At 37.8% G+C, this 26498-nt stretch overlaps 3 protein-coding genes and 1 long non-coding RNA gene across 5 annotated transcripts in view; 2 read left to right on the plus strand and 2 right to left on the minus strand.

Annotated features, from left to right (window-relative positions):
• LOC26531518 (uncharacterized) overlaps positions 1-26498 on the plus strand; it is an 81888-nt gene that overhangs the window by 2625 nt on the left and 52765 nt on the right. The window contains exon 2 of the long non-coding RNA XR_004304567.2: positions 1166-1251. This is a non-coding gene — a long non-coding RNA (uncharacterized lncRNA). The remainder of the gene's footprint in view (positions 1-1165; positions 1252-26498) is intronic.
• On the minus strand, positions 1341-14167 carry Sytalpha (Synaptotagmin alpha). The gene is made up of 6 exons (XM_002052672.4): positions 13743-14167; positions 4929-5120; positions 4462-4867; positions 4162-4399; positions 2758-3255; positions 1341-2688 (listed from the first exon to the last, which is right to left on the minus strand). Exons 2-6 carry the CDS (start codon positions 5114-5116, stop codon positions 2513-2515), a joined length of 1506 nt encoding a protein of 501 aa, XP_002052708.1. The 5' UTR covers positions 5117-5120; positions 13743-14167; the 3' UTR covers positions 1341-2512.
• LOC6628268 (uncharacterized) lies at positions 17308-17979 on the plus strand. The gene is given in 2 exon segments (XM_002052671.4): positions 17308-17719; positions 17721-17979. Coding segments are annotated over 2 exon segments (396 nt in total). The 5' UTR covers positions 17308-17582.
• On the minus strand, positions 17793-21842 carry Oli (Olig family). Of its 2 annotated transcripts, none has more exons than XM_070209122.1 (4): positions 21468-21842; positions 20065-20557; positions 19887-20000; positions 17793-19827 (listed from the first exon to the last, which is right to left on the minus strand). In XM_070209122.1, exons 2-4 carry the CDS (start codon positions 20541-20543, stop codon positions 19695-19697), a joined length of 726 nt encoding a protein of 241 aa, XP_070065223.1. In that variant the 5' UTR covers positions 20544-20557; positions 21468-21842; the 3' UTR covers positions 17793-19694. The 2 variants fall into 2 exon arrangements, with proteins under 2 accessions (XP_070065223.1, XP_002052706.1); XM_002052670.4 differs by having other exon boundaries at positions 21237-21842.

The following is a 26498-nucleotide window of genomic DNA, read 5'->3' on the forward strand; positions in this document are numbered from 1 at the left end:
CATAATACATCTATCTATATAAGTGCTTAGCTGACAATCTATCAGAGACAGAGAGAGATGGGGAGAGAGAGTGAGAAGGCGTTTCCTTTTGCCGATAAGCAGCTACAACTGCTGTAGTCTACTTTTTGGCGCCATCAATTCTTGGCAATAGTTCAAAGTTGGTGCTGCCTTTTTCTGCTTTTTTTTTTTTTTTGCTCTTAGCCGGCTTTTCACTCTATTTTGCAGTCAGTGCTACTTTTGCCACAGCGCTACTAAATTGAATGAAAGCACATTTTGATTGAAAGGAAATTTACGTTTAACTTAGGGACACCAAAGAGTCAGACAAGTAATCGGACACAGACAACAATTCAGTTCGGCATGCCTGCTTTAACGGCCAATCTAGCATCGCCCAGCACCCTGTGGAAATATCAGTCAATGTTGCAAAATTAGTTAAAGGCTTGCAAGTTAGAAAAAGTAGGAGCAGAAACTTTTTTACGCCAACTTGGTCAACAAGTTGCAAAGTATTTGCCAAATAAGTCAAGCTAAAAAGGACGAGCCAACGGGGCGGTTGACTGAGTCCAGACTTTGACTGCATTCCTTTTGGCTTGATGGCCACATCTGATGATAAGTTTTTGTTCTATGAGTATTTGGCCCATTAAAGAAAATGGCGAAATTGTTCTCTTTATATAGATAAGGCTGTTTGTCATGTTTGACAAACTGAGTGATTGATAATCAACTTTACAAACAGAAATTCTTTTTTCTTAGTAGTGATAAAAATAGAGCATTTAGGGAAAATTGAAAATCGGAAAGAAAATTACATTCAATTTTAGTTATTTATATAATCAATATATATGAAATATTTTCTCTGAGAACTATTTCACCGGTTGTGGATGTTCTCTCCGATGGGTTCAAAATGGAATTCAATAAATGCTGGGCCCGGAAAAAGGCGGCTGATATGTGGAATATATATTCTCTCCTACCAAAAGCACGCCACGCTTAGATCCTGCTGACTGTGATGACAATAAAAACGTATTTTTGACTATTGCCCTTCTATGCGATTCTCATTAAATCAAGTTAGGCTTATACAGCTGTTCATGCTTTTTTAAAAAGAATCTTTGATTCTTTCTTGTCGTATTTGTCTTTCGGGTTTTAATCAAACTATTCTTTACTTCTTTTACTCTTTTAGTGAATATTATATACATATAAAAGCCGCTCTTCCTCCTAGTAAAAGATGACAATTAAATAATTGTGCCTATGTTTGTGGACTTTTGGGTGAGTCAAGATTTTTTTAATGATATTTATATATGAGAATATGCTAAAGACATTATGACCATTTTGAAGTATTTCAAATAATAGACAAATTTGATAATAGAGAATTTTATTTACCATAGTATTATTACATGCTGGTTGATTATATAGTGCATTCTATTTAACTAATCTATTGACTTGTTGTCTCAAAAACTAACGATATTTTTATAAGATATACGTATATTTCGATTTCTGCCCAATGTTCTGTGTTATGACAGCAAAAATTAAAATACATTTAGTATTTGTTTCAACTCTTGTGCCCTTTGTGTACTGAAACCCTTCATATTACAGGTTTTAGGATATTCCAAATATATATATTTTTTGAAAAGCTGTTCTACAATTTCGTTTCGATTAAGTGTAGCAGTATATATTTTATATATGTTTATTCAAGCTGAAATGATCTACTTAAATAGATTTTATCATTCATAGCCCTCAACTCATATATTCAATTATATATATTTATATATATATATATACTTTTGACATAGCATGCAAATTATATAGTTGCATCTTAGGTACCTCTTGACATACACGTAGCACATATAAGTATTTTTCAATATATGTTTGAATATATATATATATATTTTTTTTTCTTTCTTTGGTTAAAGTTGTAATTGATATCATGCAAAGCACATTTAGTTATTTAGTTTTTCGGTTTTTCAAGTTTGTCAATACAGTACAAACTCGTTAATGCGAACAGCCTGGCAAACGATATTATTTTACTTTTTAAATTTCGATATACAAATTACTAGAATAGACCAAATTTTTCTCAAAATAAAAATCAATTTTAAATTGAGCAAAATCAATTCAATAATGTTTTAAATTAACGATTCAGTGAATAATAAGGCATAAATATTTGAGAATTATATTATTTGGGATATATATAAATCCCCTTCTAGATTTCACATATATTTTTCGCGAATGCGAACAATACCTGGTTCGCCTTATCGAGATCGTACTGTATATACACATAAATATATTTATTTATATATTTGTATTGTTTTGAATATGTTGCAAACGCGCTCAGCATCCTTCTTAAATGTATCCCTGCAAATTCCCAGAAAATTTCTTAGCCACATGAACTCCTTTTTAAAAATGGTTTATGGAGGTGAATCGTGGGGGGGGGGGGGGGTTTGGGGTCTGCTCTGTTAATGCTAGGCGCAACAGTTGTCTGTTAAGCTTAACAGAAAGCTTAACACGCAAAACACAGCGCCTTCTGTGGATTCTAATTTTTGGTTGTTGTCTTGGCTGTGGCACTCAAGTTGTTGGCCGGCTCCTGCAGCGATACCCACTGAGCTGTTGCGTTCTTGGCCCGAAACATTTCCTCAAAGAAAATCTTCTCATCGTGCTGCACCTCAGGCGAGTTGCCAACTAAAGCACGACCCAATATTTCGCTGGAACCTAGTTGAATTTGTTCGAAAGACTACATTAGTGAATTTGTATAAAGGCATCGCCTTGACAGTCACTCACCGAGCAGGCCATCGTGCACCACGTTGAATTCTAGGACACAATTCTTGAGCGTCTCCTTGCCCACATCGAAAGCCAATGCCTCGTTATAGACCGGATTAACGGTATTGCGCTGCACGCCCGTCTTGCGCTTCTTTAGCTTCTTGCCGCCCGGTCCCAACAGAGTCACCTTCACATACGGATCCGAGGAGTTGCGTGCATCGTCCACAATGCGTAGATTGCGTGCCTTTATTAGCACCACCATCAAACGCTCCGCGGAGGGCAGATAAGCTAGCGAGACCATTATATCGCCCAGATCCACCTTCATGTCCTGTGCCGAGGCCGAGGTGAGCGGTGTCCAGAGTTTCAGCTGCTCGCTCAGATCCAAATTGGCCAAATGCAGCTTGGTGCCACCAATGCAAACGTGGCGTGAATATGCATCGAAATCGTAGAGTAAAATTTCCACGCTGCGCTTGTCGATGACCCCGGCGGTGACCTCAAATACAAAGTGTTCATCGAAAACTGTTTGGAATAGGGAATTCACAGATTAGTCATAGTTCAAATTACAATCGACCGATTTTGACCGAGTCAAATGGAATTTCTTGTCAATTTTTGGCCTTCAAATTTTCAATTGTATTTTACAACTAAATTTTTTTTAATAATCTATCAACTGTGCCCAGGGATGAGAGTTTCTTGAAGTATGTGATTTGATATTATATGAACCTCAGACTTATATCATTCCATATAAGTATGAAGATATATGGATCTCATGTCTATTGCATTTTTTACCAACATTTCACCCTTTTTTCACACAAGGAGGTGAATTTCTTGCATATTAATAAGATATGGTATATATATTGTTTTGCTTCAGATTATATAACACCCGAGAACTTTATTCAGTTTTTATGTAAATCTTTCATTTTAAGTGATTATCTGGCATAAATTGAACTTTCACCAATATTTCACCGCTATTTCACCCACGGATGGGAAATTTTTAAATATGTGGCTTGCCAAGTTGCTGTCAGTTTTTTTCTCTCAACTATTATGCGAGTTGCACGTAGCTTAGTCTCTAGTTTTTTTATAATCGACAAATCAAATATTCAGGAAAAGATATAGTAAGTCATATGTTTTTCACCAATCTTTCGCTCATGCTATAAATTCTCAAATACTCGGAGCTTCTAAAATGTCTGCAGTAGATCGGGTTTCACCAAATATATGAAGCTCGCTATTTTATTTGCACTATTGCAGTGGATTTTTTTCCACCATTTGGAAATTCCACTGATATAAGTGAAATTAGGTAGAAAAAATCCACCACATTGAAATTCCAAATGAGTTTACGTTGTGAATCTGACAACTGCTGTATTAAATTGGGATGGACGGTTGACCGGGACACGTAGATTATATTAACTGGATTATATCAATTCGCACCTGGGTTCAGTGTCTTCTTGTGTATGCGCGTTTGCCAAAAGTTCTTCTTGTCCGGCAGCAAGCGTATCTTGGCATAGGGATCGGCGGTGCCGCTGAATTGGCGTGGTTGTAGATTCTGTGCCTCCAGGAGACGCACATTGAGCAGGCCGCCAACCGGATCATAGCTGAGGCAGATATGCAGATTTCCACGCAGCTCGCTGATGGGCGCGGCGGGGCATACGGGCTTCGGCTGCGCGTGCTGCCAAAAGGGATAAAAGATAGCCACACATTGGAAGCACACGCTCGAATGCATTTACTTACGCTACGGTACAGGGTCATGTCGATTTTGGTATGATCCAGTTTGGCGTTCATGGAGGAGACACGCGGGCGGCTGGGATGCATGGCCAGCACCACATGCTTATCGGAGCGGGCAATGGGCACCGATGTGGTCGAGCAGAGGGAGAGTGTGTTCGATTTTAGGCTGCCAGTGGGCGAAGTGGGCGTGGGCGGTGCCGATTCCTCGGTGGTATTAGAGACCTGCTGCTGGACGGCAGCTGTCGAGGATGTCACCGAAGCGGGCACCCAAAAGGCCGGATCGGCATCCTCCGATTTGAGCGAAGTGGGGCTCAGGTTGCCCGCAGTATTGTGGGTCAGCTTGCCACGCGGCACGCCCTCATGCAAATTGTCCACATTGTAGCCCACGGCGCCGGCAACCAGCGCCTCGCGGCTGCAACAAGATGCTCTGTTGAAAAGTAGTGAGCAGAGGAGACGGAGTAGGGCGTACTTACCTCTGCTGCTCCTCATCCTTCTCGCTGGCCGATTCTAGTAGATTCTTCTCAAACCAGTTGAGACGATAGCGTTTCGAGCAGGTGGTGTACAGGGCCGCGCCCACCGCAGAAACCACCAGAAAGGATACAGAGGCATAGACGCCTATCTGCGTCAGCGATAGCTCCTCCTCACGTATGACAATATCCATGTCGCTGAGAGTACAAGAAAAAAGAAGAGCATTTAATTTTGACAAGCCGAATAGCAAATACTCTTGGCTATGATAAAAATAAATGAATAAATAGCAGCAGAAGCTGGACTTATAAATATGAATAGTTAGTTGGACCACCCTTAAAGCGTTACAAATTGCATGACCAAATCGAAATACCCTCTTGCTTAAGTTTAGTTGAGTTAAGCACAAGTTAAGACTCAATTAGTTGTTGTCCTGCGGAACTAAAGGCGCCTAATGGCAACACAACCGCATGGACATAAAACTTTCATTATCAGGTCAAGTCACAGAGTGGGGCATCTTATAAATAAATCAAGGCAACGCCGGCCGTAACCCGTAACCCGCATTTGCCGCCCCCAACCCCGTGCCCCCCCCTCACGAATCCTTACCCCTTAAGCCTGGGCACAGCTTTTTGGGTTATTAATTGCGCTGCTTAAGGCGCCATTGTGGCCAATGCCAGGATCTGACTGTGACCGCAGCGGCACGTGCTGACAGCTGTCCCGTCTCGTCGAGGCAAGGACACTGCCACAAAAGGTGGCAAGCAGCAGGTGTAGCAGTGTGTCAAGGTGGGTGGAGGGACTTGTTTGCAATTAGCTGCGCAAACAGGCGCCTCCAACTGAAAGATGCTGTGAAATACGAAGGTAGAGGCCCTTTTTTTGTTTGTTGGCTAAAACTGTTTAAATACTCAATTTATGGGCTTTCTGTTAATTAATTAACACTTTGAAGCGTTAGCTAGTTTTTTTTTTTTTTGGAAAATAATTCTGCTTTTTGCTTTATATTTTTCTCGCATTTATTTTTATTTTTCGTGCAATTTGCTTTCGAGCTGGTTATTTATTTATGTTAACTTTTTGTGAGGTTTCTTTGAGACAGCAATTGAAAGAGTTCTGAGAGTGTGTGGGTGTGTGAAGGTGAGTGTGTGTTTGTGTAGGTGTGTGTGTGAAATACGATAACCCACAGAGGATTTCTTTGCAAGTTCCTACATGATTTATAAGCCTTTGTGCGCTGCCTACATCATCGTAGGGCAGGTCGAGCGAGGTTTACTCGATGATTCATGAGTTTTAAATATTCATATTTCATTTCAAATTCAGCAAACTCAAAATCGTATCATAAATAAAATTAGGTAGCTTTGGCTTGGGAAGTAAGATGCAAAGTTCATACTGTTTTTGTTTTTATTTATTCTCTGAATCTGTAAAAACGTGTAAAGATTCTTAATGTATTTTTGAGTGATACAACATAGTGTAAAACTCTTTCTGTGGAATACACACAACGTCTCTGCATTTTTTAAATGTATTTTCATAGGCAGAAAATGTAGTTTTTTCCAAGATATATTTCCCAAACTCAGCATTTAGGTGCTTTACTCTGATCCCATCTCTGCAATGTCTACGATAGTATTTAATGAAATTTCAAAATATATTTGAGAAAGGCCTAGAAGTATATACAAGAGATGAGAGAAACTGCAGAGCTACATTATTCGTAAATATTTTAAATAATTATTTTAGAAAGAGAAAAACAACGAACGATGCTGACAAAATAACATTGATTGTGTAAGCGCGGCTAATCGATGATCCCAACTAGCTCAGCAATTATTTTTCACAACAAGCTCAAATAACTTGGCAGCAAATATTTACTTAATGTTGCTTTAATCAGTAAATGGATTGCCTACGTGAACACTATGTGAATTAAAAGCCAGACAAAATCAATAAATTTATCAAGTCAATCAATCAATCAGTTAACTTGAGCTCAACAGGTCATAATTTGTAGCTCTGGTGCCGCCCCTCGTCCTAGTTAATAAATCTCAACTAAACCAATCATGTCAAATTGATCAGATCGTGGGCGGAGCTGTAAATCGATGTCAGGCCAACGTGCCACACACAATCTCTCTCCCTCTCCCTCTCTCTCTCTCTCTCTCTAATCACCTCCTTGCCTCGTATGTCGGCTTGCAGGCTACAAATTGTGATGCCTCGCACATGTTGCGCAGTTTCTGTGGCAACCATGGGGGCAAACTCTAATGTATTTTACAGCCTTTTAGCTGACACATTTTTTTTGTTGTACTTTGTTATACGGATACATGGCAAGCGCAAATTTATCACAGTTGCCATAAATTTGGAATGCAGAAAACTGCGGCTTTTGTGGCTTGTTGGCCTGTTGCGGCCGTTCGCATTTTATAAACAATTTTCGTGCTTTTATCGCATATTTTCACTAGATTTTCCTGCCAGCCAGCCTCAGATAAACGGACCGCACTATTTCCGGCTGCGACAGCGGCAAAGTCAAGGCCAATCATAAAACGCCAGCTGCCTGTCAGCCGCACTTTTCTGCTAAAATATATATTTTGTATATTGACTCAGTGACTAAAATTAATTTTATCTAATCGATAGGGGCATGGTTCAATGCCTGCCCGCAACCCGCCCGCGCCCCGCACTCCGTTTCACGAGCACGCATTGTTGTTCTGATTTCATGCGGCGCCGCGAGCAATTTCAACATCAGTTAATCACCTTTTTTTTTCCTTTCTTTTTTCACTTAACTTAAAAAATATATATACCATATACAGAGGCATGAATAAAAAACAGAAGTTCCCAGCGGCTAGCGACATCAAATTGCACAATTACGGCAAATTATGTTCATTAGTCTAATGAAGTGTTTGTCACACAATGAGGCGACACGAACCGCCACGACCATGCCCACAAACACGCCCACGACAACTGTTGCTTGCTGCTGGGGTGCGTCTGTGGCACAGCTGCAAGTCTGTTATCAAGTCGGGCGTTAATACCCTACAGCCAATTCTATAGCATCAGTCAAGTTGTGTTAGGTTCGTTGTCAGTCCATAAAATGCGCATTAAAATAATTTCATTTTTATATTTCGTGTCAGAATTGTATATAAAATACACGCGAATTCAAAAAGAATTAAAATTGTCACAATAACTGGCATACCGAAGATTGTATACCCTTTTAGAGGCCTTTTGGCTGAATTGTGAGAATAGTAAAGTTCGTAAATGCTGATTTTGCTGCAAATATCTTCGAGAACAGAATATCTTGACTTAACTTAATTATCGAACTATACTTCCTTTAAAGCTAAATAATATAAAAGTATGCTCATATATAAGCAGAATAGCTCAAATAGTAAATGGCGAGCTTTGGTCAAGAATTCTTGTTAAACAAAAGGTGTTTCTTACAAAAACTCTTTATTTTAACCGATAGTTCCTATGACATATGCTGATGGGATTTTACATGCGTGTACGGAGCATAGTTAAACTGATAAATGACGATTTTCTCGATACCTTGATAAACACTAAAGTTTTTAGTTCAAGAATTTCATTTTCGATCGATTGTTACTGTGGCAGCTGAATGATATAGTGTATTGATGTAATATGTATATTACTCTATGTGTAGGGAGCTTCATAAGACAAAAGTTATTCATACAAGGACCTACTTTTCGACCGATCATTTCTAAGACAGCTAAATGATATACGTATGCCATCGAAACAGGCAGACGGACAGAGGGGCATGTCTATATCAACTCGGCAGTCGATGCTGATCTAGAATATATATACCATATGGGTACGGAGACTTCTTCTTCTATGCGTTAATTTCTTGACAAAGTTATAATATCCTCTAAAAGTTCGTAAATTGGTTTTATACTGCAAATTTAAATATTTGCTATAAATGTTATGAACCAATATTAGAAATTAAACAAACTATAGAATATTATTAAATTTTATTATTATTATTACCCATAATCACACTGCTTTCCTTTTCCTTTCTTCAACTTTTTAATATAAACTTAAAAATTTCTTTAACTTTTGCCATTAAATAGTAGCCAGACTTTAAGGCTAGCTGAAAGTTGGCTATTCACTCGCATAGTTTGTTGCAATTTGATTGAAATTTCTATTATTATATGAATTTTATGGCTGTCACATAGTCGGCGGAAAAGTCTCCATCAAAAGTTTCCAGCTTGTTTGCTCGAACGCATTGTCATAATTAGATTACCGTCGAGCGGCTGCTGCGGCTTCAAGTGGGCCAGGCAGCAGCAGCCGCATCATGAGCAGCTCAGCTTTTATTTTTTTCGCTTTGTGGCACACACGACTTGCCACACGTAGCAAAGTGTTTTTTTCCTGTGCTTTTTTTTTTCTTTTGTTTAAATTCCGCTAGATGCGAGTGCCGTAAATGCTGCTGGCTGGCAACAGGCGTAAATTTAATCCTTCACATGCGCAGAAACTGTATAAAAGCAGACGTTAAGTATGCGCCCGAGTAGCCCGACGGCAAACGTGATAAATGCTACGCAGAATATCAACATGAGCTGCCAGGCAGTCGTCCACAGTCAGGCAATCAGCCGTCAGCAATTTGTAATGCCCATATAATGATATAGTCGTAGCTATAGTATTTCTTCACAACAACATCATTATCGCCCTTCCAACCCCCATTTGCAATCGGACTCGTTCCCCATCCTAGTCATTGACATTGCTGTCATTGTTGCGTGTTGTTCATTTTGTTGCTGCTGCTGCCAGTTGATTATTGCCGCCTTTGGCATTGACTTTGGCTGTTCCATTATGTTCTCTACTCTCAACAGTTGGCCCCAAAACAGCATCAATGACAGCAACAACATCAACAACAACAACAACTGGCTGGGCCATAGACTTGTGTAATTAGCCGCCAATGAATATTTATGTCTTATGCGACCTAAAGCCTATTCGCTTTGAGCTTCGGCAAGTGTCATAAGTAGCTAAAGCACCTAGGAGATATATTTATATGCTGTTGACTAATTCGATGTTAGGATTAGATAAATTTATTGGAATTTTTGGAAATTTAATGCTGCATACCTTTGCTGGCAATTTTTTAAATTAATTTCAGACGTTAGATGTCATTCATTTAAATTAAAGGTAAAATATAAACATGTACCGATGATAAAATACATTTTAATATCAATTCGTTTAATAATTTCAATAGGATCAAAGGATCAAAGTAAAGCATATACATTGTTTTTTTAGGATATCGTAAAAAAAAACTAAGAAACAAATTAAATATCAATCGAGAGTTTCTATGAGAGCTATATGATATAGTTAGCCAGATCTGAAAAACAAGCTGAATAAAGTTTTCTGAAAATAGTTTGTATACAAAGAAGAACGCAAGAACAGAAAGAATATGTTATGCATGCTAATCAGATAAAATTATGCTTTTTATACCCTGAACGCATTCAAAATAGCTAAAAAGGAAAGCATCTCCGACCCCTTAAATTATATATATGCTTGATCAACAGTCGAGTCGATCAAGCCATGTCCGTGGCAAGGATCTCAGAACTTATAAGAGCTGGACTTTTGAAATTTTAGTTGTAGGTCGTCCTAGTGCCTGCGCAGATCGAAATTGTTTCCGATAATCGATAACGTGCCCCGTTTTCAAGTAACCCATAAAAAACTAACGAAATCCTGTTTCTTGACAAATTATGGTAAATAATAAGAGCTAGAGTCATAAAACTTGATATATATTTGCATTTGGTGTTGGAAGATGAGGGCTCAGGGTATCCCTTAGTCGGGAGCTCCCGACTAGAACCTCTTACTTGTTTGTATGTATTAGATGTCCTCTTTTATGCTCCACACACTCTCAGACAAAATGTCATACCGGAATCAGCCATCACACGAAGAAGGAAAAAGTATTAAATTATGAATTATATAGCTTTGATAGAGTTTCTTTACCCTTGTGTTTATTGATATTCATTATGTGTCCAAGTGTGAGCATAGTCTAAATTAGTTTTGCAAATAATCAAAAGGGAGCTCCGACAATTTATTCCAAAAAGTTTGCGCAAAGTTTGTTAAGCTGTCAACTTTCTGCTTGCGACGCAGTCCTTAAGTTTTTCTTGGAAAATTCATAAAAAATAAAATAAAAGTTTTTTCTTATATTGATTTCATTCTGTCAGAAACAGCTCTCGAGTCAAGTCTCATGGCAAAAGTGAAAACTGATTCCACGAAAAAGCAAAAAAAAAAAGAAGAAAAACCTGCAATGCAAATGCAAATGCCTATTAAAATCCAACCAACATATGTCAATATGCCACAGGCCATTAAACAATGAAACCCCAACACAGAAACAAAGAGAACCCCCCCCCCCCCCCCCCCCCCCCCCAAAAAAAAAGGAAAACTTGTCAAAAACAAGATAAACAGCAGTTTAATAATGAGGCAGCCGAAGTAATATGCGTACCATTGCCCCAAAAGCAGACAAATAAACAAACACAAGTGAGAGTAGGCTTGGCGACGCTTGAATACCCTTGCCTTAAGCTATACTTGGGTATTTTAGTGTTTTTTTTTTCTGAAATACTGCTTAATTTTCGATAATTTATGCTCAGATCTGATTATTTCTAAAATAGACAAAAAAAAACCTTTTCAATCAGAGCAGTTTTGCTGACTCTAAAATTGTAAGTCTGTGACCTTCAAACTGTGTCTTGAATTACTAAATATTTGCAATTTATTTTTAAGTTATTTTCTATCTGAACAATGTATACATTTTCTAGCACGAAATTGAAAATCATTTTCTTAGCTATAAATTCCTTGGCAGGAAATAACAAAGTTTCTAATGGAATAATGCATGACAATATCATGATATCCTCTGGTAGGGTATACGAAAAATTGATCATTAAAGCGCAATATGCTCGGGACACATGTTGCTTGCACACAGAACACTCGCCGGACATAAAACAACAAGGAATATAATAAGTGGGCTATTAATACACAAGCCTTACGCGCCTGTGTGTGTGTGAGTGTGTGTGTGTGTGTGTGTGTGTGTGCGCGTAAAAAGACCAAAGCTGCAGCCGCAGTTTGTGACCCGCCCTGCCAATAACTCAGCATGTCAACAAATATTGAGGAGCTGCCATTGGCTTTGCCTTTGCCTTTGCCTCAGGCATGGCCCATCCCCAGAACTCGCCGTCCGTCAACCTCCACCCGCCACACCGTTTGCCCTGGTTTTATTGGCGCCACGCCCCAGGCCATCAGTGTCCTTTGGTGGATAATGCGGCTTGTGGGTATGTGGTTTTTGCATTAAAAATGCATTAATCGTGGACACGTGATAAATATTCATGGTCTGCTTAGACTTGACTATTATGCATGCAATTTCTAAAATGCAGCCTCTTTGACTGGAAATAAAACGCAATATGTTGGCCAACGTGATCCTGGCCAACATGTCCTCTATTCTGCTCTGTTGCCGTTCTCTGTCCGAAGGTCGAGTGTGAGTGTTTCAAGGGCGTGACCGTGTTTGAGTGGCCTGTCCAAGGTAAATAGAGTTGGCCCACTGCATGCTCCGCTGGGTTAAGCAGGCTAAGGCCCGTTTGTGTTCTCCACAGAAATCTCAGCCACACACACACACACACATACACCGTCGCACACACTCCGACGTGCGGTAAATTGAAACAGGGGCTTAAAGTCTGAATGAAGGCGTATTTCCGCCTGCATATTTTTGCTCTGAGGTCCCACTGAAAGCTAGCATTATACAACAATATGGGTGTAACCCCTTCCAACTCTCCAATATGAACAAATTGGAATGTAAAATTGTGAAAAAATGTGTTGTTGTCATGTTTCTCCTTTTTGCTTGCTGTAGGATTTATGAATTTGTGTTAGGCTGTCGCCCACGCTGCGTATGCGTGTTGCATGAATAAACGCATGACTCCGTAATCAACTGATAAATATTCAATTATTTTAGGCGTTTGCCAAAGGTGCAATTTATATTGATTATACGCAATGCCGTTTCAATTATGTCGAATTAAATTTTAATGCACGCTGCCCAAAGCTAATGTACACTTTGTACAAATAACAATATTAATTACATTTTTGCTGTCAAAATGAAAAGTTTCATTTGTTATGTTTATCGATGTTGCCAACGTGTTGACAATAAACGCTGTTACCATAAAATTTACAAATTTAATTTGTCGTATTTAATTAAATAAAAAGGAAATAAATGTGCTTTAAAAGCATTTGAGGCAATAAAAGTATATATTTTTTTGTATGTATGTTTGGAGAACTTTTAGAACTTCAATGATCGAGTTAGAAAATTTGGTATTCTGAAAGCTAAATTAATTATTTTCTAAGAATCGAAATAAAATCCATTTCGGTGAAATATTTTTGGACTCATGCTGCAAGAAATTATATTTTTGAAGGAAAGATAGAAAATTCATTTGAAACAGTTTGAGTTTCAGCTAAGAGAAAAAAAATGAGAACTCTGAATAAAAATATGTTAGCTTTTAAAAATGAACTCTGAATGCTTAATCAATCGGATTCAGATGTTGACAAATTCTGGAGGGAGGAAGTAAGATTTTAAAAACTTATTACTGTGAAGCTTAAACGTTAAAAACTTTTTCAAAAAACTTTAACAGAATGTTGAAAATGTCACATTCAAGCAGTAAAAAATAAATTTAAATAAATATTTTAGCACTTAAATAAATAAAATATTTATTTTATGCTTGTTTTTGCCCACTTAAACTAAAATTGGTATGCCATATATATTATTGAAATATATATAATATTTTTTTTAAGCTTAACTTTCAAATTTGTATTCCGATTACATTAAATTTTAAATTCAATTTGGACCTACAAATACTTGCTCAAAGCAAGCCCTAAGTCCAGGCTTTAGCACTTACCCGTTATTTGCGTTTATTTACAATGTGTCACACACAGTCAGAGCAGACACACACACACACACAGCTAAGCAGTGTATATGCAACAACACAAACAATTTATGGCCCTCGAATAGCTGCACGAACAATTTTTTTTCGCAACAATATGTTTACTTATCCTGGCGCTCGACGTGTCGTATGCGCAATATGCTCTAAAAACGCGGCATTCCGTTCGGTTTGAATGTTCAGCGTTTGGAAAGCAATTTCCTTATTTGTGCAGGTTTATTAATTTTTAATTCTTTTAGTTCAGCGCGCTTTGGTTAAACGATTTCGACAACATCTCTCAACAAAATACATGCGTATATTATAATATATATATATATTTTTGTATATATATTTATGTTTTTTAGCGGATGCGACTTGAGAGCAGCAACAACTTGGCTAACGCGTTGCTGAAACTCGACTGTGTTGTTGTTCGCCAAAATTTTACACGCAGTTGCCTTTAGCCGCATTCCCTCATACAAGCACAGACACACACACACACACACACATACACACACACACGCACACACATCAACTTAACCAGAAAGTTTCGCTTCCTAAAATGCAAGCTACATATTAGCATGTTGAACGTTTTCATATATTAGATCAGTTTTGAAGACGTAAAAAGTTAATTTATAGTTAAATAATTTCATATATATTGTTTGAATATTAGTTTTTTTTAATCTCTCACCAAGAGCCGGCATTTTATTTCAAAACCAATAAATATGCAACGTTTGCTGCGCGTATCAAAAGTTTTGGGCAAAAGCTTTGCGCATAAGCAACAGCTGTCACATTAGTCAAAAGCTCGCTCACGGCCAAAGCAATTCAATGTCAACTAACTGACGGTACAAGCACAAGCCGAAAAGCTCCTTTGTTTACTGTTACTTTTGGCGTTGCCACCGGGACACAATATTTTGTTTTAAAATCTCAATAAAATGAATTTAATGTTATTAATAAAAATAATTTAACAATATAAATCGAGTGAAGAGTAGTAATATTAACTTTTATTTTTATAAATATAAATATGCATTTTTTCTGAATAAGCTGCAGTAAAGATTTGTGCATTATCAAGAAAGTGCAGTATATTATTAACAAGAAAGAATGAACTTGAAAAAAATGCGTTGTCATTAAATCGGAACAATGGCCTGCATGTAAATTTCATTGTTCGCAGGTTTTGATAAGACTACATAATCTATGCACGGTACCAACTTTACCCCGTATACGTCAAAGAAAAAACATATATGCTATGTTATATATAAACAGGGTTTCACAGAATCTAGGGTTTCGCTAGAATCTCTGGCTTATCTACCTTCAAACACTTCTTTGAGGCACGAATATTCCCGAAAACTAACACTGTGAATTGCTTGTCATTATTTTATAAATAATTTCGATAGGATTGTGAATAAGTTTATAGACTAAAGCGTATGACATTTGACCGAGTTATGGCAGTGGGAAATAATGACCTATGTCTATATAGGATAATAGCGGGTATACCCGGGCCTAAACCGATCGGACGGTAAACAAAAAACTATCTTAGAATCGACTATCCAATGAGCAAGCTTAGACAAAGATCTTTTCAAATGAGTTTGAGGCCGATCGGATGGTGAACCAAAGTTAATATTATATATATATATATATACCTTATATATTCTATAACTATACCCCAACAGGGTATTTCAGAGTCGATTACTCTCGAATCTCTGCCTTATCTTCTGTCAAACACTTTTTTTGTGGACGCATATTCCCGAAACCCAAAACTGTGGCAATGCCTGTCATTCAATTATATAACAATTTTGATGGGATTGTGAACAAGTTGGATGCTTATTAAGTGCTTGGTTGGCTCTATATTATCTCAAGTTCAAACACGAAACATGATATGATTGCGGTTGGCAAACATGCACATGCTGACCTCCTAGTCAAAGTCAAGTCGGGTAACCCAGTTTAAGAGATGTACGCATCAAACTTTTGATTAAAATTACGCACTAACTTTTGTGGTTCTATTCAATTGCTCAGCTGAAGCCCCAGCACTGGATTGACAATTGTTGATCTTAACATTGATTTCGATTTCTCAACATATCAAATTTACTCGGTTCTTACACTATCAGCACCGGCGTCAGCTATGTGCGTATATTTATGGGCAAATATTTATGTCCCGAGCATTACGCGTTACAAAAATATTTTCTAGAATGTGGCATCTTTTTATTACAAATATTTTTGTTAAATAATTTGCTGAATTGCGTATTGCTTTGTATTTGTCTGTGTGGCAACTTTGTAATATATAGATTAATAGCTTTTAAATGAAAAAGTTTTTATACTTTTTATAAACTGAACCCATTGAAGTCTCCCCCTCCTTCTGGTGCCCGGGATAGCTTTCCCGATAACGATAACTTTCCCCGATAAGAATCGATATCGACATCTTCTCTGCCGACTTGAGCCTCTTTTTTAAATACGCAATTTCGAGGTAACAAAATAGGCTGGTAAATTTTCAAAATAATTCCACCTTCGTTCAGCTTATATACATATATATATTATTTTAATATACCTTATAAGGTTGTTGCCCATTAGACGCGCGTCACAATTTTGAAAAATTTCGATAATATTCAATTAATAATCTGGACACAGTTCATTTGTGTAGATGCTTATATGCATACAAGTATTATCGCTGCAAATGTTTCATTACTCATTTTCAAAAAAAAAGTATATAAATCTTGTAAACACAAAGACGTTTTATTTTTATAAATTTATACATGTATATTTATATATATGCTTGTGCAATGTTAAGTCAATGAAAACAAATGTGATATGTAAATCATTTTAATGCAGCTTTTATTGCCCGCAATTAATCAATTGTACAAAGCGATAAGACTCAATGTTTCAAAGTTTATGAGCTTAAGCCTTGTGCTGTCAGCACAATTTCCAATTTTCATTAACTGGCATCCAAATTATTTGATAAGATTGATCTAAAGCTGAATTAACAGCTAAGAGGCCTCCTTTACTGTCACTAGTGACTTGTAAATATCCCTCTAATTTCTATCTTCAAATTGAATAAATTTTCCTGATTTTCTCTACGCTTAGTTTATAGTTTTCATAGGCTTTCTTTACTACGAATGATTGAATTTCGACATGCAATTTTCTATTAATATTGGCCAAATTGCCCTTCGATTTTTGTTCCACAATGTAGAATTTGGTATATGGGAAAATTTCGCTTACAGCGAATTTCCCTTCCACAATAGTATATGCGAATTTCCTTTTAAGTTTGACCGAATTCCGCTTCGATTCTTTTTTTGGTAATTTTATTGAATGCGAATTTCGTTTTAATTTTTGCCGAATTTCCCTGCTAAGTTTGTAATACCTAAACTGTTCGGTCTACATTCACATAATATTGCTGATGAAATAAATAATAATAGTTGGCTATAGCTACAGATATGTAACATTTTGTCTGGGCACCCGTCGCTAGCTTGTGGTCGGCGGCTGGAAGCCTTATCAGCGCTCGCTGCGAGCCCAAGATTCACGTGTTGCCACTTATAAAGCGATTACAGTCGACGGCACGAACGACACTCGATCGCCAGTAGCCACACGAGCTGCAACTAGACCGGACCTGTTGTGGGCCAGCCAAACTGAAAACCAAAAAAAAAAAAAAAACAAAAACTAAGACTGAGACACATTCAGCGAGAGAGAGAGTGAGGGACTTTGACTACTTGACGCTCCAATTGGCACGCGGGTGACGTCGTTGCGATAATAAAAAAAAATATATATATAAATAAAAAAAGCGAAAGTTCGGACCGTCTAGTGAATGCAAAATATACCAACTACCGGAAGCAAATGGCATCGGCATTGACAAATCTGCTGCAATCGTTGCGCATTGGACCACTCGCTGCCGTTAGCAAATCGGGCAAAACGGGCGATGTCATCATTCTGCCCAGCGTGGAGAAGGCCAAAGGCAGGATCGATGCGCCCGAATGACAGCTTCGACGATTGCTGGATTGTCATCTACGATCGCGTCTACGATGTGACGCACTTTTTGCGCGAACATCCCGGCGGCGATGATATCATCATGGATCATGCGGGTCGCGATGCCACCATTGCCTTCCATGGCACTGGCCATTCGCGTCATGCTGTGGAGCAAATGCGTCAGTTCTTGATTGGCCAATTGCCGGCATCCCAATGCATCTTTCGTACGGGTCAGAACAAGGTGCTGTCCTCGGGCATACCGGACTGATCGGCATTGGGTTTACTTCCTTATTAAATAGAGCTCGCTACCAAGCCGTCCCGCTCCGCTTGTCTTACATACATTTATTTATTTCGCATATTCGAGTATTCCCATATTCTTAGCTTTTAAGTGAAATGTGTTAATCAGCGTTTTTGTTTTCATCAACACTTTACACCTATACATATTTTGCACATACATACACACACACATGCATATATATATACATATATATATATAGACGATTTGTGCATTTGATTATATTGCTGTTCTAGCGATTTAGTACTTAATTGCCTGTTTTACATGTCTGATTATTGAATGTTATTAAATGTTAATTTTGTTTAAACAAAACGCATGATTGAGCAATATTTTTAATGGCGTGTGCAAATACAGTAGAACTACGCTATGGAGGAAATGAAAATGACAAACGATTTTTCTTACACATTTTAAATAGGCCCCAAAGCGAAAGTCGAGAAAGTCCCTTTGAATATATAAGTATATATTCTTTTCGGTTTATGACATGAAAAATATTATATATATAGTCCCCCACATACTAACTCCGGCAAGGTAGTCTGTAAAAACTATTATTTTAATTTTAATTTTGTCATAAAATATATAAAGCATAGAAGGAGTCATCTCCAAATCCATTAAGTATATATATATTCTAGATCAAGCCGAGTTGATATAGTCATGTCCGCTTGTAAGTCTGTCTGTCCGTCCGTTTCTGTGTTTCTATGCAAGCTAGTCTCTAAGTTTTAAAGCTATCGTCTTGATACTTTATATAGGATGTCTGTCTTGTTCTGGGACCTGTCGGATCGGACCACTATATCATAAAGCTGTCACAGAAACGATCGGTCGAATCGTAGGTTCTTGTATAGAAAACTCTTATGTTTAACAAAATATCTAGACCAATCTCGTCATTTATAAGTTTTAGTATGCTTCTCATATATATTCAAGATCTTATTAACATCGGACCACAATATCATTAAGCTGCCATTGGAACACTCGAGCGAAAAGCAATTTCTTATAAGGCATAATATACTGTTCTACAAGATATTTTCAACAACAGTTTCATATTCTCAAATATCCGCAACACCATAAATTTTTATAGCATTCTCGTTTCTAATTTCTTATATTACAAATATTAGACTATAGTCCCGCATATACGGCCCGGAAATGCAAAGGCTAGTCTATATACCCAATAAATTATGCCCGAGCCTATTTTCGCATGTCTACAAAACTTGTTGTCTGCTTGAGATTAAAGCGTACTCTTAATCTCAGGCGTAGGATCCAATATGCAATCATTCATGTTAATTGTCTTGCGAGCAAATTTAAACAAATTGAATTGCTTTCACATCAGACCTCTTAGCTCAACTTCGAACCTTGTTTCTGCCTCACCAAAATGGGCCTATTTAAATAAATTCGAATTCAATCACACTATTTGCCATGTCAACTGCGCCCTGTTCTCTCGTATGATTGGTTGTTCTAGAATGTATTTTATTGCGCGTACTGATTATATTCGCCTTACAATCTATACAGACATTACATTATAGTATATATGTAAATGCATAAAGGAAATGCTTATAAAAGAACTAAATATCACTTAACAGATGCTCAACCTTCTGGCCTGACTAGTACACAATTATTTGGCTCTTCAATTGACTTAAACATAAACGTATTGCTTCTCTCTTGTTAATGGCAAACAGCTTCTTCTAGTGGAGCAGCATTTAACTGTTGCTGCTGCTTGTGGGCGGCTCATGGTGTGGTCCAGCGAGCAGCGCTTGCAGCTTGGCCGCTGCCGGAAAGGCGCCCAAATCGAGGGGAGCGGCGCCCGTGGTGCTCTGTATATACGCAAGCAGTCTGTAAATTATAATAGATTGAGGAATGTTTTCGTATAGAGTTAAATTCGGAGCACTTACCTGCGCAGTTCCTCCAGCGCATTCTGCTGCATCAATATATAGTTCTTGGCCAGCAGCAAGGTGGCAATTTTGGATAGTTTACGCACTGAGGGCGAGTGCGCATAGGGAATCACGCTGTAAAACAATAAGTCAATTAGTCGGTTCGGAAAAATACTCACATATAGTTTCGTTTTTTTACCTGCGCAGCTCATCCAGCGCATCGTTCAGATCGTGCATCCTTCTGCGCTCCCGCGCATTGATATTCAGTCGCACCGTCTTGCCCTGACGATTCTTTTGCTTGCCCCCATTCGGGCCGCTGCCGCCAGATCCGCCGCTGCCAACACCGCCAATGCTGGACATGGCCGCTGTGCTGGTGCCGCCGCTTATGGCCGCAATCGCAGCAGCCGTGGGACTCAGAGGCTTATCGGTGCCACTGGGCCCGGGCTTATTCTCATCCGTGGGCGTCATGCTCTGCTGCGACATGCCCAGACCCTGGGCATAGAAGCCGCCCAGGCCCACGGAGCCGAGCGGTGTGCGACGTCCGGGCACGCTCTGCGGCGGACTGGCCGTGGGCGCTGGATGTCCGTGCGCGCCAAGCATATTGGCCGTCGGCGGTATGGGCATGTGTCCGTGGCCGGGCAGACCCGGAAATCCAAAGGGCAAATTCGAGGGATCCATTTTTAGAGTTTATTCTGCAAATATGCCAAAAACAATTTAAATGCTGAGCAGCCGAATGTGTAATTACAGGGTAGTCGCCTCGATATATTTTTGGCTAACTGAACATTTAAACAGGGCTGTCAGCATGGTAAATGCAGCGCCAGCTGTCGGGCAGCTGCAAAAACTCGAGCTTGTTGAAAAGCTTTGCCCCAGAGGGCGTTTTGTGTATGTTATGCCTATTTAAATGAGACTCAACGTTTTTATTTTATTGCTAAAAATATGTATATATTATTATTGTCCCTTATTTATTTTCAATTTTCACAATTCAAACTTTTAATTTACACATCATAGTATTTTTAATTTAAATATGAAAATATATTTTAAGTATTGATTATGCATTCATTTTGATATTGAAAACATATACTTGATAATTCAATCGTTTCTTTTCTGAACAGCTTTGCGCATTTGTCCATATTTAGGATTAAATACAATTTCATAGGCTTGCGAATATAAACATGCTTTTCAATTGGAAAAGATTTTCTTTATTATCAATTAATTAGGTTGATTTAGAAGCGTTTAAATGTTTGCGCTTTCACAAAGCTACACACAGATGGCGCTTTGCATATAATTACGTTAAAAGTTAAATATGCGCGTTTTTAACTAGATTTTGTTTATAAAATTATTTATTTTGAATTTGTATTTAAAAATATGTACTTATTATTTTTTTCCGTTTTAATTATTTATTTATTAGTGCACTGTTTGCTTTTATTATCGCATATTTATAATGCCACTGACTGTAAATATAAGCCGCACTTTAAGGATTATTTATTTAAATTAACCACAAAACACGACCGCAGCGAGCGCCCGAGCGAGAGGGCAAATAGCAAAGAAATCCGTTTATATATATATACATATATACATATACATATATTAAAACGCACGCACCGCAAAATTAAAATGCGGCTGCTGCTGATGCTGCCGTTGCCGTTGCCGCTGTGGCAGGCTTCGAATTCGATGCGCGAGTGTGAGGAGCGCCAGGAGTTGCGGGTGCCGGCCAAAACAACACAACGGAGTTGCCGCTGCCGACCGCGATTTTGTGGTATATTCAACGTATAACGATTTTCCGATATGCTCTGCTGTCGCTGCTTGTGTTGCTGCCAACGCCAGCGACGCAGCCCGAATTATAATTTTTGCCTTGCCGGCGTCTGTGCGTTCCCTGGTGTTAATCTCGGCAGCGATAGAATATTACGAGCGCTCGCACAGCACACACACACACACACACACGCAAGCATGAATGTGTGCCGCGGCCCGCTGCCGTTGACGTTGGTGGTTGACGTTTAGTGGTTGTCCTCTACCAATACCAGCAAAAAAAAAAAAAGAAGAAATATACAGCAAGAAATCTACATGAATCACTGGCCGTAGCACTGTTAATGCCCGGGCACAACTACATACATACATACTACTGCGACTGCAACCCGACGAAAATCATTCACATTCTTCTTGGCAACGCTTTTACCGTACACTTTTTGCAACCCTGCCATACCCAGCTGTGTATGGTGGCTGCGCTACGCTTTGTCTCTGATTTCAATTTCCATTGAAACTGAATCTAATCACATGCTCAGCGCCGCCGTCGCCCGCTGATCCTGGGCACGCAGTTGCTTAGTCTGCTTGGCAATCGTTGACAAAGCCATTTCTCGTTGCGCCCGACGCTCCTCTTGGGGGTTGAACGATGCTGCCGCTGTCGCTGCTCATGCATCATAATATGAATTCGAATTTCAACTGCATGTAGTTTTCTACACATACACACATACACATGTGTGTATATGCGGGCAGCGCATTTGAGTGTATGTGTGTGTGTGCATCGCATTGTTTAAAGTGGGCACAATGCCAGCGAATGGCACATGCCAAACATTTTTCTGTTAATTTCACAGCCAGTGTTGTGCAGCGCCGAACAAGAAGTAATCGATACTTTTTACCTCAAGTACTTGCTTAGCACTTTGCCAAACGGCATTCATTATTTATACGCGCCAGCGTTCACTCGTGGCTTGTGCTACGAAAAAAAAGATATGCTCAACGAATAATTTTTATTTGTATGCGACTATTATATATGTATATATATACATATATATATTTTTTGCCTTGCATGAAAAGTTTTTTGTTTATCAATTTTTTTTGCTGCTTTCACACAATGCATGTGTCTGCAATTCGGACGCAGAGGCGGCGACACGTGGCTTGCGCCTCGCTGTCATTTCCAAGAAATACAGTATGTCAATAAAGTGTTTTTACTAACAAAAAAAAACTAATTTTTTGGGTTTAGTTGAAAATAAATGTACCTAAAAGTGAGAATTTTTTTTCAATTATAATTTATTTCGATTCTATATTTCTCCTAGAACTTAATGGCAAAAAGAATTGTTAAATAACATTACCCAAACATTTTATAAAATTAAAAAACTAAAAACATTCACATTTTATGCTGTCAATAAAGTGTTTTTACAGCTACGGTAAATTGTTTTGCCGTTCTCTTTTGGGTGATCCCGTTAGATTTGGGCCCATGCGTTTTGGCTTCTCTTGTGTCTTCGACTTTTCTTGTCATTTTCTATTGCAATTTATAACGTTTTGCTTTAATTTTATGAAAAATAAAATGCCAGGAAAAAGAACAACTTTTGAAGTCGCTCAGCTGGTGTATTATAACCATCAGATGGGACGTCAAGTCTCGGAACTGGCTGATATGTTTAATTTATCAAAAGCAACGATATACAACATATTAAACAGAGCCAATAAGGAAGATAGGCTAGAGGCAAAGCCAGTATGTGGTCGACCCTGCAAAATTTCTGACAGAGATAAGCGAAAAATTCTGAGAAAAATTGAGAAAAATCCACAAATTTCGCTTAGGGATATTGCTCAGGAGTTCAAGGAAGAAAGTGGTGTTGATGTGTCACATGAAACTGTCCGAAAATTACTGAATTCCAATGACTACACATCACGAGTTGCCAGGAAAAAACCTCTACTATCGGCGGCGAATATTTTGAAGCGGCTATCGTTCGCTCAAGTCCATGTAAATAGTTCGAACGATTTTTGGAGTAACGTCATATTCTGTGACGAAAGCAAGATGATGCTATTCTACAACGATGGGCCATCCAGAGTCTGGAGAAAGCCACTAACAGCGTTGGAAAACCGCAATATTATTCCAACCGTTAAATTCGGAAAACTATCAGTGATGGTGTGGGGGTGTATTTCGAGCAAGGGTGTAGGAGATTTGACCTTCATTGAGAATACCATGGATGCTAGACAATATCTGAGCATTTTACAGACACATCTCGTCAGTAGTGCACAGAAATTTGGATTCTATGAGGACAATAAGCCAATTTTTAAATTTTACCAGGACAATGACCCGAAGCATAAAGCTCATATGGTAAGAGTTTGGCTGTTGTACAACTGTGGAAAGGTGTTAGACACTCCACCACAAAGTCCAGATATGAATCCAATAGAAAATGTGTGGTCATATTTGAAAAAAAAAGTCGCAAAGCGGAGTCCAAAATCAAAAACTGATTTAAAAGCTGCTGTACTGGAAGAATGGCAGAAGATTCCAGAAACATACATACAAAACCTTATTGTTTCAATGAAACGGCGATTGCAGGCTGTATGTGACGCTAATGGCAGCCACACAAAGTATTAAAAAAAAATATTCCTGTTTTTTTAACATTGTTATTTAGTAATAAAGTTTCGTGTAAAAACACTTTATTGACAGCATAAAATTTGAATGTTTTTAGTTTTTTAATTTTATAAAATGTTTGGGTAATGTTATTTAACAATTCTTTTTGCCATTAAGTTCTAGGAAAAATATAGAATCGAAATAAATTAGAATTGAAAAAAAATTCTCACTTTTAGGTACATTTATTTTCAACTAAACCCAAAAAATTAGTTTTTTTTCGTTAGTCAAAACACTTTATTGACATACTGTATATTTTTCATATTTTTTTGTAATTTAATGTATGTATTTGTGTGTGTGTACGTATGTGTAAATGCGATTGTATGCATGTGCGTATGCGTATCATGCATGTCCTGCTTCATGTGGGTGGCTTGCGAGAGCAACAAATTGTAGTTTTTTGATTTTTGAGGTTTTTTTTCTCTTACGTTTTCGTGAACCATTTTTGTTACATTCATAAAGATAAATAAATTACTGCTTAAATTATGTTCGATTCATATTAAACGTTTTATGATTTATCCTCTTGTCAAGCAACTTATAAGTTCCAGTTGGCGATTGTCTAATAAGCTCCTGGCTAAGATCTTTAATTTTATTCACATTGATAAATATTATCCCCTTGCCAAGTGACTAATAAGTTGCTTGTTAAGAGCATCAGCAGTAGCGACCTAATGTCAAATAACCAATTGGTTCTTTATTAAGATCTTAATTTTTTTTGTTTTGATATTGATAAACATTATCCTGTTGCCAAGTGACTAATAAACTGTTGAGAACGATAGTTCTTGATACCAAATGCATCAACAATAGCGATCTGTTACCGATTAACTAAAATGTTTCTGGTTTATTTCTTGCATCGAATATTTATTAATTTTCTTTATATAACATATTTCGATTAACATTTCACATTTTGTTTAATAATAGATTAGTCTTTATATTTGAAATATGTATGTAGCCAATTGGATTAATCTTTGCCACAATTGACACGCCTAGCCGGAATGTGGGCAGCTTAAGACCACGATTGGCCATAGCCACATTTTACTCAAGAAACGTCAGTAGCTGCCTGTTTGCTTGAAATGTTGGCAGCGATGACATTGTGGCTATTTCCTATGATTGCTTTGTGGCTACTCGAAACGGACAATAAATTTCCAGGAAATCCACCGCATATGCTTTGGTTTCTTACCCACGTTGGGCGCCAATTCGACAATGAATAGATTTGGGCAGCTCTGGCAAGGAGCGTATCAATTCCTGTAACTGGGATTAACCTTAATTTATTGAAATTTTCATCCATCTTAAAAGATTATTGTTGTGTTTAAAGTCTGCTCATTAATTTTTTATTATTTTTATTAGTTTACAACTATGCTCTTTGTTGATATCTTTGACTATATCGCTTGTAAACTAATGATGTCTGTTTTGATGCTAAGCGAGCAATTATTTCCTTAGCTAGTCTAGATTCGCATTGTGCACTTTTCCAATGAATTTCTTGCCGGCGCATAATGAGTATTTGCGTTACATTTACTTGGAATATTCTGTGGACTTTGACAAAAGTTATCTTGTTACCAGGAAACTAATAAGTTCCTGATTAAAAGCTCAAATGGAGCCTTTAGTAAATATTATTTTTATTTCTAAGAACTTGTTGTGATGCAAATGATGAAATCTTAAATAAGTGGTTATTTTGCTTCGACAGGGAAAAAATGAAGAGTTGGAAGGATCAATGTGTTTATATATTTTCTATTTTCCCTGTGCAATTGGGTTTTCAATTTTATTATCTGAGAGAAAAGTTTACTGCAGCTGCTTTCTGTTTATTTTTTAAATGTTTTTTGTGCAATTTTTTGAATAATAATTTCTTGCCAAGGAACTAATAAGTTCCTGCTCAAACGCCTGCAAATGCTCAATGATTGAGCTTAAAAAAATGTATTTTCAATCAAAAACGCAACTCACGAAAAAATTTTCGAATATAATAGATTCTATTTTAAGAATTATTACCTCTTTATATATGAGATACGCTACCCGAGCTATAAAAACTAATCCTTAAGCTCTTATAAATCATTATATTTGCCATAATATTAATCATATTCATAGCTCTCGTCACTTTCTTTATATGAGCTGATGTCACAGACAGGACTTGAATAACTAATTTCTTGTTGCCAGGAAACTAATAAGTTTCTGCATAATAAATACTCTGGGACAGACCCGATGATTGAGCTCTTGATGAATTCAATCATTTTCGATAGCAGCCATAATTCGAGCATATATTTACTTATTTTAATAAAGTG

Source organism: Drosophila virilis, chromosome 4 (genome assembly GCF_030788295.1).
Source record: "Drosophila virilis strain 15010-1051.87 chromosome 4, Dvir_AGI_RSII-ME, whole genome shotgun sequence".
Classification (NCBI taxonomy): Eukaryota; Metazoa; Arthropoda; class Insecta; order Diptera; family Drosophilidae; genus Drosophila; species Drosophila virilis.

Coding starts and splice junctions, on each gene's coding strand:
- Sytalpha (XM_002052672.4), bottom strand. CDS start 5,116: ATGGATATTGTCATACGTGAGGAGGAGCTATCGCTGACGCAGATAGGC. Junction 4,400..4,461: donor ACATGACCCTGTACCGTAGC/GTAAGTAAATGC, acceptor CCCTTTTGGCAG/CACGCGCAGCCGAAGCCCGT. Junction 3,256..4,161: donor CAAGAAGACACTGAACCCAG/GTGCGAATTGAT, acceptor TATTCCAAACAG/TTTTCGATGAACACTTTGTA.
- Oli (XM_070209122.1), bottom strand. CDS start 20,543: ATGGATCCCTCGAATTTGCCCTTTGGATTTCCGGGTCTGCCCGGCCAC. Junction 20,001..20,064: donor GCGCTGGATGAGCTGCGCAG/GTAAAAAAACGA, acceptor ATTGTTTTACAG/CGTGATTCCCTATGCGCACT. Junction 19,828..19,886: donor GCGCTGGAGGAACTGCGCAG/GTAAGTGCTCCG, acceptor TATAATTTACAG/ACTGCTTGCGTATATACAGA.